Source organism: Coregonus clupeaformis, chromosome 11, assembly GCF_020615455.1.
Source record: "Coregonus clupeaformis isolate EN_2021a chromosome 11, ASM2061545v1, whole genome shotgun sequence".
Lineage (NCBI taxonomy): Eukaryota > Metazoa > Chordata > Actinopteri > Salmoniformes > Salmonidae > Coregonus > Coregonus clupeaformis.
In genome coordinates, this window is record NC_059202.1 from 3,789,718 (window position 1) to 3,809,008 (window position 19,291).

The 19,291-nt window shown below is 45.3% G+C and overlaps 1 protein-coding gene across 1 annotated transcript in view; it reads left to right on the forward strand.

Moving 5' to 3' along the window:
- The window catches only part of LOC121576983 (neural-cadherin-like), a 132,783-nt gene extending 113,709 nt beyond the window's left edge, over positions 1-19,074 (forward strand). Inside the window, exons 31-33 of the mRNA XM_041890635.2 lie at positions 5,742-5,992; positions 16,418-16,572; positions 17,635-19,074. Coding sequence (XP_041746569.2) covers positions 5,742-5,992; positions 16,418-16,572; positions 17,635-18,222 — 994 coding nt within the window. The 3' untranslated portion in view covers positions 18,223-19,074. The remainder of the gene's footprint in view (positions 1-5,741; positions 5,993-16,417; positions 16,573-17,634) is intronic.
- Positions 19,075-19,291: the final 217 nt, after the last annotated feature.

Here is a 19,291-nt window from a genome sequence, read left to right on the forward strand (position 1 = left end):
TTGGTCAATAACAAAAGTTTCTCAATAATTTGTTATATACCCTTTGTTGGCAATGACACAGGTCAAACGTTTTCTGTAAGTCTTCACAAGGTTTTCACACACTGTTGCTGGTATTTTGGCCCATTCCTCCATGCAGATCTCCTCTAGAGCAGTGATGTTTTGGGGCTGTCGCTGGGCCACACGGACTTTCAACTCCCTCCAAAGATTTTCTATGGGGTTGAGATCTGGAGACTGGCTAGGCCACTCCAGGACCTTGAAATTCTTCTTACGAAGCCACTCCTTCGTTGCCCGGGCGGTGTGTTTGGGATCATTGTCATGCTGAAAGACCCAGCCACGTTTCATCTTCAATGCCCTTGCTGATGGAAGGAGGTTTTCACTCAAAATCTCACGATACATGGCCCCATTCATTCTTTCCTTTACACGGATCAGTCGTCCTGGTCCCTTTGCAGAAAAACAGCCCCAAAGCATGATGTTTCCACCCCCATGCTTCACAGTAGGTATGGTGTTCTTTGGATGCAACTCAGCATTCTTTGTCCTCCAAACACGACAAGTTGAGTTTTTATCAAAAAGTTATATTTTGGTTTCATCTGACCATATGACATTCTCCCAATCCTCTTCTGGATCATCCAAATGCACTCTAGCTAACTTCAGACGGGCCTGGACATGTACTGGCTTAAGCAGGGGGACACGTCTGTCACTGCAGGTTTTGAGTCCCTGACGGCATAGTGTGTTACTGATGGTAGGCTTTGTTACTTTGGTCCCAGCTCTCTGCAGGTCATTCACTAGGTCCCCCTGTGTGGTTCTGGGATTTTTGCTCACCGTTCTTGTGATCATTTTGACCCCACAGGGTGAGATCTTGCGTGGAGCCCCAGATCGAGGGAGATTATCAGTGGTCTTGTATGTCTTCCATTTCCTAATAATTGCTCCCACAGTTGATTTCTTCAAACCAAGCTGCTTACCTATTGCAGATTAAGTCTTCCCAGCCTGGTGCAGGTCTACAATTTTGTGTCTGGTGTCCTTTGACAGCTCTTTGGTCATGGCCATAGTGGAGTTTGGAGTGTGACTGTTTGAGTTTGTGGACAGGTGTCTTTTATACTGATAACAAGTTCAAACAGGTGCCATTAATACAGGTAATGAGTGGAGGACAGAGGAGCCTCTTAAAGAAGAAGTTACAGGTCTGTGAGAGCCAGAAATCTTGCTTGTTTGTAGGTGACCAAATACTTATTTTCCACCATAATTTGCAAATAAATTCCTTAAAAATCCTACAATGTGATTTTCTGGATTTTTTTTTCTCATTTTGTCTGTCATAGTTGACGTGTACCTATGATGAAAATTCCAGGCCTCTCTCATCTTTTTAAGTGGGAGAACTTGCACAATTAGTGGCTGACTAAATACTTATTTTCCCCACTGTATATGTCAAGGCAGAGAAATGTCTGTTCTTCCAGGAGTCGGTCTCCTTTTTGGGTTATCGGTTGTCCGCGTCAGGGGTGAGAATGGAGGTGGATCGTGTGTCCGCTGTGCGTAATTGGCAAACTCCAACCACTGTAAAAGAGGTACAGCAGTTCTTGGGCTTTGCGAATTACTACCGGAGGTTTATCCGGGGTTTTGGACAGGTGGCAGCTCCCATCACGTCCCTTCTGAAAGGGGGTCCGGTGCGCCTGCAGTGGTCAGCTGATGCGGACTGGGCCTTTAGGAGACTGAAGGACCTGTTTACGTCGGCTCCGGTGCTGGCGCATCCGGATCCCGCATTACCCTTTCAGGTTGAGGTAGACGCGTCTGAGGCTGGTATAGGGGCCGTTCTCTCTCAACGGTCCAGCACGCCACCTAAACTCCGCCCCTGTGCTTTTTACTCAAAAAAGCTCAGCCCGGCGGAGCGTAACTATGACGTTGGGGACAGGGAGCTGTTAGCTGTAGGTCAAGCCCTTAAGGTGTGGAGGCATTGGCTTGAGGGGGCTCAACACCCTTTCCTCATTTTGACTGACCATCGGAACCTGGAGTACATCCGGGCAGCGAGGAGACTGAACCCTCGCCAGGCTCGATGGAGTATGTTTCTCACCAGGTTCGTATTTAAAATCACGTACATCCCTGGGTCCCAGAATGGTAAGGCAGATGCGCTGTCCCGGCGGTATGACACGGAGGAGAGGTCCGTTGAGCCTACTCCCATACTACCGGAGTCTTGCCTTGTGGCACCGGTGGTGTGGGAGGTCGATGCCGAAATCGAGCGAACGTTGCGTGCACGACCCCAGCCCTCCACAGTGTCCTGAGGGTCGGAAGTACGTTCCGCTCGAGATTCGGGATCGACTCATTTACTGGGCTCACACGTCACCCTCCTCTGGACATCCGGGTATTGGCCGGACAGTGCATTGCCTTAGCACTAAATACTGGTGGCCCACTTTGGCTAGGGATGTGAGGGTTTATGTCTCCTCCTGCTCGGTGTGCGCCCAGTGTAAGGCGCCCCGACATCTGCCCAGGGGTAAGTTACAACCCCTGCCCGTTCCACAACGACCATGGTCCCACCTCTCGGTGGATTTTGTGACAGACCTTCCCCTCTCTCAGGGGAATACCACCATCCTGGTCGTTGTGGACCGGTTCTCTAAGGCCTGTCGTCTTCTCCCTATGTCGGGTCTTCCTACTGCCCTACAGACCGCTGAGGCCCTATTTACCCACGTCTTCCGGCATTACGGGGTACCCGAGGATATAGTGTCTGATCGAGGCCCCCAGTTTACCTCCCGTGTTTGGAGAGCGTTCATGGAGCGTTTGGGGGTCTCGGTTAGCCTTACCTCAGGGTACCACCCGGAGAGTAACGGGCAGGTAGAACGTGTCAACCAGGATGTGGGTAGGTTTCTGAGGTCGTATTGCCAGGGCCGGCCGGAGGAGTGGGCACGGTACATTCCCTGGGCCGAGATGGCCCAGAACTCTCTCCGCCACTCCTCTACCAACCTAACCCCCTTCCAATGTGTGTTAGGTTACCAGCCGGTTCTGGCACCTTGGCAGCAGAGCCAGATCAAGGCCCCTGCGGTGGATGATTGGATGAGGCGCTCGGAAGAGACGTGGAACACTGCCCACGTCCACCTGCAGCGGGCCGTCCTTCGTCACAAGGCGAGCGCCGATCTCCACCGCAGTGAGGGGCCGGTGTACGCACCCGGAGATCGAGTCTGGCTCTCTACCAGAAACCTACCCCTCCGCCTGCCCTGCCGGAAGCTGGGTCGGCGGTTTGTGGGGCCCTTTAAAGTCCTGAGAAGATTGAACGAGGTGTGTTATAGGTTACATCTACCTGTTGAGTATAAGAATATTAACCCCTCGTTCCATGTGTCTCTTCTCAGGCCGGTGGTAGCTGGTCCACTCCAGGACAATGAGATAGGGGAGACTCCTCCGCCCCCACTGGACATCGAGGGGGCTCCGGCGTACACCGTTCGGTCCATCTTGGACTCTAGACGCCGGATGGGGGTCTCCAGTATCTCGTGGAGTGGGAGGGGTACGGCCCGGAGGAGCGGTGCTGGGTGCCGCGGAGGGACATCCTAGACCCATCTCTCCTGTCGGAGTTCCACCGGGACCATCCCGCGCGCCCTGCTCCGCGTCCTCCTGGTCGTCCCCGAGGCCGGGGTCGGCGCACGGCTGGAGCCGTGTGTCAAGGGGGGGTTCTGACACGGTTTCGGCCGAGGCTGCTCCTCCTCCTGGTTCGGGCAGGCTTCGGCGGTCGTCGTCCCCGGAGTACTAGCTGCCACCGATCTATGTTTCATGTTCGTTTGGTTTTGTCTTGATGTTGCACACCTGTGTCTTGTTAGTCCTCGTTAGTGTCCTATTTAGTTCTCGTTGTGTGTGTTTGTCTTTGTGTGTGATTGCTCTTCTGTTTTGTGTTGGAGCTACGTACTTCCCTCCAGTGTTTTGGAGAGGTTTTCGCACATGTTAGTGCGCCGTTTGTTTGACGCCTGTGTGCGCCGTTATTTCGCCTTCGGGCTTATTGTGCTTATTTTCTACGTGAATATTGCACTAAAGTCTTTTGGACTGAGCTTCTGCGTCCTGCGCTTGATTCATGCACCACACCCACCTTCAGCACCCCTTGACACATATCAAAGGGGTGAATACATATGCACGCACCGCTTTTCCGTTATTAAGTAATTTTTTTCATTTCACTTCACCAATTTGGACTATTTTGTGTATGTCCATTACATGAAATCCAAATAAAAATCCATTTAAATTACAGGTTGTAATGCAACATAATAGGAAAAACGCTAAGGGGGGGTGATTACTTTTGAAAGGGGCTATATAGGCTATTTCAATCATGTTGAAATCCATTATATGTTCAATCAATTGAGTTCTATTTTGCGACTAGGCTACTGTCTGTAACAACATGTGCGCAATGATGTGCCCAATCTATGATTTAGTGCATCATTATTGGGTGAGCATAATAAGCTGCCTCAATAGCCTATTTGCAGCCATAGGTGGTAATACCTCTCTTGGAGCTGATCCGTCGTCAGTATTGTGGAATAATTATAATGTTCAAGTAAGATTAAAATGGAGAAAGCTGATCCAAGAGTAGCGCTGCTTTTCTTTCGATCCTATCCGTATCAACACATGGCCTAACAACGCACTTAGCGAATGTTCTCTCTATGTGCTTGTTTGGGAAACACTCTTAAAAAGTTGGCGTGTAAATAATGCTGCATCTGGTATGATCATCGTAATGCTTACGTTACATTGCACCTGGGAAACGAGGCCCTGACTGTTACAAATCAACCCTGGCCAGGTCAGACAGGAACATCTCTCTCTCTCTCTCTCTCTCTCTCTCTCTCTCTCCTGCAATGACTCAGCTCTTTTGAGAATCCTAGCTGTGTGTCAACCTGAGTAAATAAAGCTGAATAAAGCCCTGTTCTAACCGTAGTGACAGGGAGTGTCTAGGCTGCAGCGTCTTTAAACTCCCCAGGACTCTAGTGTTTCCTGTCGTCCCTAGCTGGGATCAGAGCATGTGAAACATCTCTGAGGCCTTTCATCACCATGGGATGTCTACACAGGGTACTTAGTCTGGAGACAATCCTCAGGAGGAGAGGAAATCTACTGACAGAAAAGAGGAAAAGGGGAAGCCAGGCTACTGTTACAGGCTCAGGAAGTGATTAATTTATGAGCTGTTTGACTGTAATTTGTTATTACAGTTAATACACATTAAAATCTTACACCGCGACAATCAGATGGACTGTAGCTAACGGACAAACAATAGACTTTCCAACTAGCTCTCACAGTCTCACGGTAGAATTAGACGTTCATCCATGTTTCTCAATTGTCAAATTTAAAAGTTGTTGCACACATCAAATTTAGAAGGGTTTAAGGTTAAGTTTAGGCATTAACCCAAAATGGTTAAGGTAAGAGTTAAGGTTTGGTATAGGCCTAAAACAAAAATCTCAAAAACAACTTTCTATTGCTGGAGTTGAACTTGCAACTTTTGGAATCTGAGGCAGATGCTTACGCCCATCCACCATCCCTGTCAACAACACCCTAGCAAAACTGAAACCTACTTGAAGGTAACAGCGCTCACAGTTGCCCCTAGTGGCCAGTTTCCACGTCATCTCCCGATGTCCTCAGACATGGATGAACATCGAATATTGACTTGTATCACGGTTGACCTGGCTGAGATTTTCACAGTGCCAGGATGGCTATTCCTATCCCTTATAATTAGAAGTTATTTCCATCCAGATCAGGTTGATTGAATCACACTCACCACAACCTCTTCCTCATTTGCATCTCCACAGGTGCCCCCCTGGTCACATGACGAAGGAGAATGACTCGGGCAAGGTGTGCGTCTACACGCTATGCGTCAGTAGGCCCTGTCGCCACGGCACCTGTGTGGCCCACTCGCCCGCCAAGTACTCGTGTCACTGCTCGGAGGGCTACCGTGGGCGCCACTGTGAGGTCTCTCTGACGCTCTACCACAACGACGACAACAACACTCTGAGCCTCAGCTCTGCGTTTGCCATCAGTATCTGTGTCCTGGCCTTCCTAGGTAACTATATGGACTACGTCATCTACTACCTGTGGTGAACATGCCATCTTTCATCTTTACTCTCTGATTTGGTTTCATCCGGTTTCATCTGGTTTTGGTTGTTCCCATGGCTTGCTGTCGGCATCCAAAGATTATCCAACTTGAATAGGAGGTAAGGACGACAGCAGTGGTGTACGGTAGCCTACCTATCACTTATTCTTGATATCTATACTGAACAAAAGTATAAACGCAACATGCAACAATTTCAAAGATTTTTAATGAGTTACAGTTCATATAAGGAAATCTGTCAATTGAAATAAATTAATTAGGCCCTAATCTATGGATTTCACATGACTGGGCAGGGGTGCAGCCATGGGTGGGCCTGGGAAGGCATAGACCCACCCACTTGGCAGCCAGGCCCACCCACTGGGGAACCAGGCCCAGCCAATCAGAATGATGATTTTTTTTCCCCATAAAGGAGCTTTATTAAAGACAGAAATACTCCTCAACATTTCCATGACATAGACTGACCAGGTGAATCCAGGCAAAAGCTATGATCCCTTATTGATGTCACTTGGTAAATCCACTTCAATCAGTGTAGATGAAGGGGAGGAGACAGGTTAAAGAAGGATTGTTAAGCCTTGAGACAATTGAGACATGGATTATGTATGTGTGCCATTCTGAGGGTGAATAAGCAAGACAAAACATCTAAGTGCCTTTGAACGGGGTATGGTAGTAGGTGCCAGGTGCACTGGTTTGAGTGTGTCAAGAACTGCAACACTGCTGGATTTTTCACGCTCAACAGTTTCCTGTGTGTATCAAGAATGGTCCACCACCCAAACGACATCCAGCCAACTTGACACAACTGCGGCAAGCATTGGAGTCAACATTGGCCCGCATCCCTGTGTTTTTTTTGGAAGAGTTTGAATTTGGGATCATTTGCTCCGGACAACGTCATTTCATGGCTGATGACGTGTTCATATGCTATCTGGGTGGCCCAACCTCCAAACATGTTTACATTTTTTGGGTGTTGCGGGGCCACAAAGCTTGTGCACCATAGACTTAAACAGCTACAAATTATAGAGATTTTAAAGTGTCACCAACAAAAAGTGGCATTCATTTTTTAGATGCAAATAGGACTTTTCGGTAGTGCTCAAAGCATGCCATTCCATGAGAGCAACATTTCTTTTTCAACTCAAAGCAATTAGCCTAATCAGTCCTCCATGACAACAAAATCATAATCAACAGAGTAATAAGTCCTTCGTTTTTGGGTTCTCAGGTAAAACAATTTGTCTAATCTATATTTCCATATTTGGAATGACTGGAAATCTGACAGACTCTGGTTTTTAATGTAAGGAAATAGCCTAATCGCATTTATATCTGTAGTAGAAAGCAATGGGTTAGAACAAGCCTACATAACCAACCCATAAAGTAAAATGCAACATCCATTTATGGGTAATTCAAAAGGGATGTTTCTGATTACAATTTTGGACAGGTAACTAGTAACTATAATGATTACATTTAGAAAGTAACCTACCCAACCCTGCTGGATACACAGATTTCTAGTTCTGAAAACTGGAAACTTAAATCGGTGAGGTGTGTCTACCAGAGTAGGCTGGTGGGAGAGCTGTAGGAGGACAGGCTCATTGTAATGGCTGGAATGGAATAAATGGCACGGTATCAAACATATCCATCATATGGAAACCACATGTTTGACTCCATTCCATTCCAGCCATTACAATGAGCCTGTCCTTCTATAGCTCCTCCCACCAGCCTCCTCTGGTGTATACCTGGTAATAGGTTCTTGCAGTACCCAAAACCATCTGTGATTTTATTTGGCCATGGGGAAAAGCGCTACTGCGTAAATACTGCAATGTGGATATGATGGAATTGAGCCCCAAGTGTTGTCTTAGTATGGATCCCAGGATCTGTGAGTGACCTCAGTCAGTTGGGCTGCATGGGTCCTGGCTAGAAAAATTGATTTTGTTAACTCTGTGAATCACAAGAAAACCTCCAAAGATTTCGCTGAGTTACAGTTCAAAAGGTTTGGGTGCCCCTCAGTCATGCCCTCCTCTATTTTGTCTATCTTGATGTTCATGATGTGAATTCAGACTTTTATTTGTCATCCTCCTTTGCCTTAGTTTTGTATCTGTCCAACTTGTTTTATCTTGTCTGTTTGTCATTCCACTCCTGTTATGTCTGTATTTCTTTGTCATTTACTTCTCCTACATTCTTCCTCTAAACTAAATGTGTCCATGTTTGCTGCTGACACATAGTGTGTTGGTTTGTCCAGTGCAGCGGGCTATCTCTCCAAAGAGCTACTTGTATACAGTTTATGAGGCTCTCTGTCAAAAACAGGGTTATAAAGTGGTCTGTCGATTCAACACACAGTCTCTACTACCTCTATAACTGATTCAATAGCATAACACCTCCCCGGGGCATGTGGCTGGTGTATTGCAACATCAGTTATTTTGACACACTGTCTCCCTGAGAGAAACAGATCAAATGCTATTCTTCAATATTTGATATAATGAATACAAAGATAACAAACGGAGGCCTTGGCATTATTCACAAACATTCATGTGTTGAATGTGTAAATGAAAACTGCATGCTGCAGTCATCTAAGGTACCTAGTAGCTACAGTTACTCTAGTTCCTGGCACTTATAATCTGCACTCAAACTTTTGACCTTTTGAATTAGACGAAATCCTCAATATACACTGCTCGAAAAAATAAAGGGAACACTTAAACAACACAATGTAACTCCAAGTCAATCACACTTCTGTGAAATCAAACTGTCCACTTAGGAAGCAACACTGATTGACAATACATTTCACATGCTGTTGTGCAAATGGAATAGACAACAGGTGGAAATTATAGGCAATTAGCAAGACACCCCCAATAAAGAAGTGGTTCTGCAGGTGGTGACCACAGACCACTTCTCAGTTCCTATGCTTCCTGGCTGATGTTTTGGTCACTTTTGAATGCTGGCGGTGCTTTCACTCTAGTGGTAGCATGAGATGGAGTCTACAACCCACACAAGTGGCTCAGGTAGTGCAGCTCATCCAGGATGGCACATCAATGCGAGCTGTGGCAAGAAGGTTTGCTGTGTCTGTCAGCGTAGTGTCCAGAGCATGGAGGCGCTACCAGGAGACAGGCCAGTACATCAGGAGACGTGGAGGAGGCCGTAGGAGGGCAACAACCCAGCAGCAGGACCGCTACCTCCGCCTTTGTGCAAGGAGGAGCAGGAGGAGCACTGCCAGAGCCCTGCAAAATGACCTCCAGCAGGCCACAAATGTGCATGTGTCTGCTCAAACGGTCAGAAACAGACTCCATGAGGGTGGTATGAGGGCCCGACGTCCACAGGTGGGAGTTGTGCTTACAGCCCAACACCGTGCAGGACGTTTGGCAGAGAACACCAAGATTGGCAAATTCGCCACTGGCGCCCTGTGCTCCTCACAGATGAAAGCAGGTTCACACTGAGCACATGTGACAGACGTGACAGAGTCTGGAGACGCAGTGGAGAACGTTCTGCTGCCTGCAACATCCTCCAGCATGACAGGTTTGGCGGTGGGTCAGTCATGGTGTGGGGTGGCATTTCTTTGGGGGGCCGCACAGCCCTCCATGTGCTCGCCAGAGGTAGCCTGACTGCCATTAGGTACCGAGATGAGATCCTCAGACCCCTTGTGAGACCATATGCTGGTGTGGTTGGCCCTGGGTTCCTCCTAATGCAAGACAATGCTAGACCTCATGTGGCTGGAGTGTGTCAGCAGTTCCTGCAAGAGGAAGGCATTGATGCTATGGACCGCCCGTTCCCCAGACCTGAATCCAATTGAGCACATCTGGGACATCATGTCCCGCTCCATCCACCACCGCCACGTTGCACCACAGACTGTCCAGGAGTTGGCGGATGCTTTAGTCCAGGTCTGGGAGGAGATCCCTCAGGAGACCGTCCGCCACCTCATCAGGAGCATGCCCAGGCGGTCATACAGGCACGTGGAGGCCACACACACTACTGAGCCTCATTTTGACTTGTTTTATGGACATTATATCAAAGTTGGATCAGCCCGTAGTGTGGTTTTCCACTTTAATTTTGAGGGTGACTCCAAATCCAGATATCCATGGGTTGATACATTTGATTTCCATTGATAATTTTTGTGTGATTTTGTTGTCAGCACATTCAACTATGTTAAGAAAAAAGTATTTAATAAGATGATTTCATTCATTCAGATCTAGGATGTGTTGTTTAAGTGTTCCCTTTATTTTTTTGAGCAGTGTATATCAAAATGGAAATGGGAGGTCACCAAGAGTTTATATGAACTTTTCTTGAAACATGTCTGTGATGGGAAATACAGTTCAGTAGCTAGCAACACTGTCTGTCTCTAACATGACTCAGGCTACAATTCCTAGACTAGGCTGTCTGTAACCAGATACTGCAGTTGGAGGTCCTTTAATAAACTGTTAAAGTTTTAAGCTGTTGTCCTCCTTTAAGTCATAACTGAGGGAGTGAGTCAGCATCAGACAAGGCTTGGTGGAGATGACAGAGGTGTCTGTGTGTGTGTGTGTCTGTGTCTGTGTGTGTCTGTGTGTGTCTGTGTGTGCGCAAGTGACAAATACGCCTCCAATAGGCCCAGACAGGCTGTCCCATCTGGACACAAGGTCACACACAACACACTGAGGCAGGGTGAAGGCCAGCTGCTAAATTAAACTGGAACTCTCCGCCTTTTCTCCTCTGCCTCAAACTCCTATAAAAGTTTAAGTGATCATCCATAATTCAGATTTACATAACCCATCACAGACTGACTGATTGCCAAGTTCAACATGTGCCACTGACAGAACCAGAGACAGGCACAATTTGCCATCTAAGTATGCTTCATTATGCCTGTTGAATGGGTTTCAAATTCAACATTTAAAAGCTTTATTCTCCATCACATTTACATTTTTACTGTATGTGTCGTTGGATTTGATATTCAATGAAGAGGACATTGCCTTTCCATATAGAATGGATGTAAATAGTCGTAAAAGTGACTGTATTTTTGTACTAGAACATACTTTTCTTAATAAAACCTCACAGCATTTCTCTTCTTCTCTCTTCTCCACTTTGTCTTGTCCTTTGTTTCTCCTTGCCATTTATATTTTCGCTCCATTTTATATGTTGTGTAATATCATGGACTTTCTGACATGCATTAACAATGTCATCATACATTTTTCCATCTAGCTATACACTGAGTGTACAAAACATAAAGAACACCTCCCTAATATTGAGTTGCACCCCCTTTTGCCCTCAGAACAGACTTAATTTGTCAAGGCATGGACTCTACAAGGTGCCGAAAACGTTCCACAGGGATGCTGGTCCATGTTGACCCACAATTGTGTCAAGTTGGCTGGATGTCCTTTGGGTGGTGGACCATTTTTGATACACACGGGAAACTGCTGAGCATGAAAAACCCAGCAGCTTGACACAGACCGGTGCGCCTGGGACCTACTACCATACCCTGTTCAAAGGAACTTTAATATTTTGTCTTGCCCATTACAAAACAATTATTTATTTTAATAACGGAGCATTTCTTAATCAAAACGCACTACCTGTGTCAGGTATCAGTGTGCAGCAGTAGGACAGTCAGGCGCAGGACACAGAACTGAGTAACAGACAAACTTTACTCTAAAATAAACAATTCTAATTTCCACGCAGGGAAATACACCAGCTCACAGCAGTCAAACACCAAACAAAGAACAATCATGCACAAAACCATGAGGGAACCAGAGGGTTAAATAGGGAAATAATCATAACGTGATGGGAACCAGGTGTGTACAATCAAGACAAAACAAATGGAAAACAGAAACTTAGATCGGTGGCAGCTAGAAGGCCGGTGACGACGACCGCCGATAGCCACCCGCACAAGGAGAGGCACCAACTTCGGTGGAAGTCGTGACAATCTGCATCTAGACACTGACATTTTAGATACATTTTTGACAAAATTGAGAATGAAGATAGTATTGCCAATACTAGGTTAGTTGTAAAATCTCTGGCAATGTTTTGTATAGGCAAACCTGTAACTTCCAGTGATGGATTCCAAAAATATTTGGTTAAATCACATTATCTTGTGTAACAATCTGTAGCTACTTAAACCTATGGTGAAGCATTTCTATCCTGATGAGAGTGGTCTCTTCCAGGATGACAATGCCCCCATCCACAGGGCAAAGTGGTCACTGAGTGGTTTTATGAAAATTCTAACAAAGTAAACCATATGCCATGGCTGTCTCAGTCACCAGATCTCAACCCAATTGATATACTTTGTATTCCTCATTTACTTTAAGTCTTTCCTTTATTTTGGCAGTTACCTGTATTTCATGAGTGCATCATACCCATTTATCCCCGTCATGCCCATCATGTTAAACATTAAACCTAACATCCCAAGACCACCATGGTTGGTGGCTAACCTCAAAGCAGCATCATGGATGATGGATAGGAGCTGTGTTTGATCTCCAGCCTGAGTAATGTTGATCTATTTGGAGATATCACAGCACAAGCACTGCCTCTGATCATCAGCTATGTGTGTGTGTGTGTGTGTGTGAGAGAGAGTGAGCGTGCGCGCACGCGTGTGTTTGTGTGTGTGTACACTTGTCTGTCATGTGTGTTTGTCCTTGTCTGTCCGTGTCTGTATCTGTGAATCCGCAATCGTGTGAGTGTCACAGGAGGCTGCTGAGGGGAGGACAGCTCATAATAATGTCTGGAATAGAGTGAATGGTATCAAACATGGAAACCATGTGTTTGATACCATTCCATGAATTCTGTTCCAGCCATTACTATGAGCCGTCCTCCCCAATTCAGGTGCCACTGGCCGCCTGTGGTGTGTGTGTGTGTTCGTCCTTCTGTGTGCACGTGTGCATGTTTGTGCGTGAGTGTGTTCGTCTGACTGTGTGTGTGATAAAGCACCACTGCTGGGCGTGTTGACTGATTGGCCCATAGAGGGTGTGTGTGTGTGTGTGTGTGTGTGTGTGTGTGTGTGTGTGTGTGTGTGTGTTTGATGTGAGGTTCAGGTGATTGGAGGTGTGTGTGGAGATAAAAATGGTAAGCACTGTGGAGCTGGTAATATTGTCGCTGAGGGGGAGTTCTGAGTGCTGCTGGGATCCCAGCTCATCTGGATTCCATCGTGTTTCTTTGGGTCTGTACAGCACAGTCAAGGGCATGTAGCAAGGTTAGCTGATCAGTAGAACTCTACAGTAAACCTACCTCCAGCACACACTGAGCAGGCATAGCTGGAGTTTTACCTTTTCACTTGTTGCAAATGTTAGCCTGGTTCCAGATCTGTTTGTGCTCTCTTGCCATTGTCATGCTACAATTACCATAGAAGTTGGCAAGAGAGCACAAAAAGATCTGGAACCAGGTAAGTCAATGTTAGGAAGAGTCAGCTAACGTTCTGGTGCCCTTGATGATAGCGATATAATCATATAGAATATAAATATAAATATATAATATATACTGTATATATATAATATATTATATACGCCTTATGGGTGCCTTGAGTTGAGACACATAATTAAAAGTCCAATTCCAGCCACAGACAGTGAGTAATTTTCTAACCACAATTATGTGAAATGTATTTTTGCTGGTTTTGAAAATCTACTCAGTTGAGTGACCTTGATGAGTGTCATATGCGTTCAGTAAACCATTACTTATGTCTAATGTGACTGCTGCAATGCACCCCTCAATTATTAAATGGATGAACCGATGCTTCCAAACCAAAACGCAATAGAAAACATACCAGTTCTGATGCATCACCTTTAGTGTGAGAGATAAAAGCCGTAAGGAGAACGAAGGAAACAAACACAAAGTGACTAACAAGAATGAGCGAGAGATGGAGAGAATGAAATAGATAAAGAAAGGAGAAAGGAAGCGGGAGAGAGAAAGATGGCAGACAGTTGAAGACATATTGGTTGAGATTAATGGATTTTAAAGGTCAGTGCAGCATACTGTATAATTCAACACACAATAGATGTGATTGCTGTCAGTGCTCGGGTAGCATTCATACAATGCTATTACAACATGCCTACAACGCTCTCTCAACATTCCTGGGAGCTCTGGCCACAGTGGCTTTGTCTTGGACATGCAGAGAGCGTAGGTTTTGTGAACAGAAGTGTAAGGGGTGGCGTCTTTGATATAGGATAGAAAACACAGGAGAATGTGGTGTCTCAGTCTCCGTTGCTATGTCCTATAGCTCCATGGTCTCATTGATCTTGATAAGGACAGACTGCCTGGATTATTGCATGAGAACAATGTGGTGGTAATTAACTCTGCCTATCCACAAGGATCATACGTGTTTACTGCTTTTTACAAAGAAAGACACTGTATAGTGGTATTGGGTATCCGATATACTGTATGGGTGTATGTATGGTGGCCATTTTGGTATCAGAAATATTTTCTAGAGCCTGGGGCTGGTTTTAGTGGGTTGTGCTGCTGCCTGGCACGTGCAGCACATACAGTGGGGAAAAAAAGTATTTAGTCAGCCACCAATTGTGCATGTTCTCCCACTTAAAAAGACGAGAGAGGCCTGTAATTTTCATCATAGGTACACGTCAACTATGACAGACAAATTGAGAGAAAAAAATCCAGAAAATCACATTGTAGGATTTTTAATGAATTTATTTGCAAATTATGGTGGAAAATAAGTATTTGGTCAGCTACAAACAAGCAAGATTTCTGGCTCTCACAGACCTGTAACTTCTTCTTTAAGAGGCTCCTCTGTCCTCCACTCGTTACCTGTATTAATGGCACCTGTTTGAACTTGTTATCAGTATAAAAGACACCTGTCCACAACCTCAAACAGTCACACTCCAAACTCCACTATGGCCAAGACCAAAGAGCTGTCAAAGGACACCAGAAACAAAATTGTAGACCTGCACCAGGCTGGGAAGACTGAATCTGCAATAGGTAAGCAGCTTGGTTTGAAGAAATCAACTTTGGGAGCAATTATTAGGAAATGGAAGACATACAAGACCACTGATAATCTCCCTCGATCTGGGGTTCCACGCAAGATCTCACCCTGTGGGGTCAAAATGATCACAAGAACGGTGAACAAAAATCCCAGAACCACACGGGGGGACCTAGTGAATGACCTGCAGAGAGCTGGGACCAAAGTAACAAAGCCTACCATCAGTAACACACTATGCCGCCAGGGACTCAAATCCTGCAGTGCCAGACGTGTCCCCCTGCTTAAGCCAGTACATGTCCAGGCCCGTCTGAAGTTTGCTAGAGTGCATTTGGATGATCCAGAAGAGGATTGGGAGAATGTCATATGGTCAGATGAAACCAAAATAGAACTTTTTGGTAAAAACTCAACTCGTCGTGTTTGGAGGACAAAGAATGCTGAGTTGCATCCAAAGAACACCATACCTACTGTGAAGCATGGGGGTGGAAACATCATGCTTTGGGGCTGTTTTTCTGCAAAGGGACCAGGACGACTGATCCGTGTAAAGGAAAGAATGAATGGGGCCATGTATCGTGAGATTTTGAGTGAAAACCTCCTTCCATCAGCAAGGGCATTGAAGATGAAACGTGGCTGGGTCTTTCAGCATGACAATGATCCCAAACACACCGCCCGGGCAATGAAGGAGTGGCTTCGTAAGAAGCATTTCAAGGTCCTGGAGTGGCCTAGCCAGTCTCCAGATCTCAACCCCATAGAAAATCTTTGGAGTGAGTTGAAAGTCCGTGTTGCCCAGCGACAGCCCCAAAACATCACTGCTCTAGAGGAGATCTGCATGGAGGAATGGGCCAAAATACCAGCAACAGTGTGTGAAAACCTTACAGAAAACGTTTGACCTGTGTCATTGCCAACAAAGGGTATATAACAAAGTATTGAGAAACTTTTGTTATTGACCAAATACTTATTTTCCACCATAATTTGCAAATAAATTCATTAAAAATCCTACAATGTGATTTTCTTGAATTTTTTTCTCCTTTTGTCTGTCATAGTTGACGTGTACCTATGATGAAAATTACAGGCCTCTCTCATCTTTTTAAGTGGGAGAACTTGCACAATTGGTGGCTGACTAAATATTTTTTTTCCCCACTGTATACCATACGTGTAGGCATGATACTGAATCCCACTGTCTGTCCATCTATCTATGTATCTCTCTCCACCTTGCTCTAGACCTAAACGTTGACTACAATGGCTATTTTTACACAGGGAGCCCAATTCTTTTCCCACTAATCAGATTGACTAATAGGGCTGCCTGTTTCAACACAGCCAATGTGGTGCACAAAATGTGGCTATCTGGTTCTCTCCCCTCCAATCCAAGCTTCACTCTCCATTCCATTTAATATCATTGCACACTCTGTCTAGGACACTGTATTTTTTATGTACATTTTTAATTGGTAGAACATTGTGTGAAACCTTCTACCCCTCTCCCCCTGTCCGCTGTCCTCCTCCCAATGTGCTCCCCCCAGTGCTGATGCTGGGCCTGTTCCTCTACTCCTGCTGGAGGAGACACAAGGGCCTGAAGGAGGGTGTCTACCATGTATCAGCACACCATGGAGAATGGGAGGACATCCGAGAGAACGTGCTCAACTATGACGAGGAGGGTGGAGGAGAGCAGGACCAGGTACAGATACAGACTCTGAATCCCAAATCAACACCTTGCCCTTACCCCCTAAGCACTAAGTGTAGTTAAAAAAGGATTGGATAGGTTTAAACAATATGAGAATTGCTTCACCATGCTTTTTGATAGGCTGGGTAACAATTTCACCAAATTGCTTACACCTATCCAGATCTGTACACTCTTAGAAAAAAAGGTACTATCTAGAACCTAAAAGGGTTCTTCGGCTGTCCCCATAGGAGAACCCTTTGAAGAACCCTTTTAGGTTCCAGGTAGAACCCTTTTGTGTTCAAGGAGATACTGGCATTCAGACAGAGGGAGGGGAGCAGGTACGATACAGACCCTGGCATTTAGACAGGACAAGGAGGTTAGTGTATGTCCTTCTACACAACTACCATTATTTCGCCATAACCTATGAGTCATAAGACCACTACAATACAGAATACAGTAGAATACAACTTTATCGATTCCCTTAGGGCAATTAGCATCACAACTCACAGACACAGGAGAAACCATACAAACCATAGATAAACACAAACTGTATATAAACCAAGCAAGGCATGGGAAGATATTCACAGTTTAGATAGTGAGTGTTAGACTGGCAGCTCTACCAAACCAGGTGGACTGGTGTTGGTAGATGCTTGGAAATTAACACCAAAAGAACGATCCTAGCAGAATCATTAGGAAAACGATGTGAGATACCAATATTCCTTAATAATGCCTCTATTTGCTTTAATAGCACTTTTTCCCCACTGCAATTAGATAATCAATTACAAGGCCAATCAATGGGGCTGTTGCTGCCAACATTGCTACTCAGGCCGCATGCTTTTTAGGTAGAATAAAAAAATCACCTCTAGTAAAAAGCACAGCAGACTGGCATTTTATATAGTTAAATATTATTATAAATTCAGGTCCTGCTGTTGAGTATTTTCTTTGTCTATTAATCTCTTAGTTTTTATAAACAGCTCCTATCTAACCAATTCTCTCTAATCTTCTTAATCTCTCTTTCTCTCTCTCTCTGTCTTTGTCTCTCCCTCTCTCTCTCTTTCCCTCTCTCCCACTCTCCAGAATGCCTTCAACATGGTGGAGTTACAGAGGTCTCTGCAGCCCAGTCCAGCCCAGTCACTGAGGTACAGCTACCCACAATGCGTCATCTCCTACCCTCAGACGACCAAAACACCAGACACGAAGAATGGGACCAAACCAAAAGGACCAAACGGACCCAAAAACGGCAGCACAGCGATCGCCCTGCGCCTGGCCCACCCTCCATCCGGGTCAGCCACCCTCCCCTCTCCCCTTGCCATGCGGCGTTCCCACAAGTCCCTGTCCTTCTCCAGTCAGGACCTGGCCCGCTACCTGTGTGAGGTCATCAGGGACACGGAACGCTCCCCAGGGGAAAGCCCTGGCTACGTGACCTCACTGCGTCTCCTGTCTAATAAGGCGCAGCGTGGCAGGCTGGCCGTGCGCTCGCTCAGCTCCCTCAGCAATGAAGGTCAGGAGTCGGAGGTTAGGGTTCAGGGGGGTCAGGAGAGCCTGAAGGGTCAGAGATCCCAGAGCCCACGGCTGGACAGGCTCAAAGCCCTGCGAGCTGTTGCCAGTGAACTCAGAGTGGATGCTGCTGTGGACTCTGCTGCCGCCAAGAGCACAGAGGGATAGAAGGACAAAGGGAATGATAGAGTGCAGGGGGCAGCCCAACTGTGAGAAGAGCGGACGAGACTGGAGTCAGAATTCAAAAGATTGGAATTCACACTTGGATATTGAGTTCAAGGATATTGAAGAGAGGTTGTTCAAAGGTATCATCCTAAACAATTGGAAGTTGTGAAATGTTTAAATCGATGGTCCAATGATGGTGTTGGGGGGAAAACCAAAGGAGGACAAATATTTAAGAAATTTTCATTTCTGATTTGTAATCCCTTTGAAAAGTATTCTATGGGTGGATTGTGTCAAAAAATGTGATGCTTTAACTTGATATTATATATTTTACAACCAATCTGGAAAAGTATAACCTTTTTTTGGAAATGCCCTGTATATACTCCATATGGCAAGCACCAATTGACCCTTTGGTAACACCAAAATTGCATTCATTTTTTTAACAGAAAGCCTCACAAAAACATATGTAAAAGAAGGCAAAAGTATTTAGGATTTTAAAAAGGGTTCCTTTTTTGTTGTTGATCATTATCGTAATATACATTCTGTGAAAAATAATCTATTTGTTTTTGTTTTTGATTTAACTCCTTTTAAATAAATCAATATCTTTGATAAAATTGTAGTTATGAAATTGTTTCCTTAAAGAAATCAAAAAAGATTTTGTAATTGATGTTTGTGATAATATAAGCCGATTACTATCTTTGAAGTAATTTTTTTGTGATCCATTTTTATGCCATTTTTCACCAACCCATTTTCTTTATCAAAAGCCATGCTGGATAAATGTATGCCTGTATTCCTCAGCAAGTTAAGTACCTCAATACAGACTTGTTATGCTCCACCTCTTATTTACTGATTCATAATGGCGCCTAAATATGATATGCTATTAAAACCCACTTGTCTAGACTGGAAAGTGTGTGGGTTGAGAACCAGGATCAGTATGTACCAATATCCAGACTATGACTACCTCAATCCCCTGCTTATTGTCTCTCAAACTCATCATCAACCATGAACACACACGAGCTGTTGACAGGGTTAGAACTGTGAAATTCAGCTGAAAAAGATGCTAGCATTGTCAAAA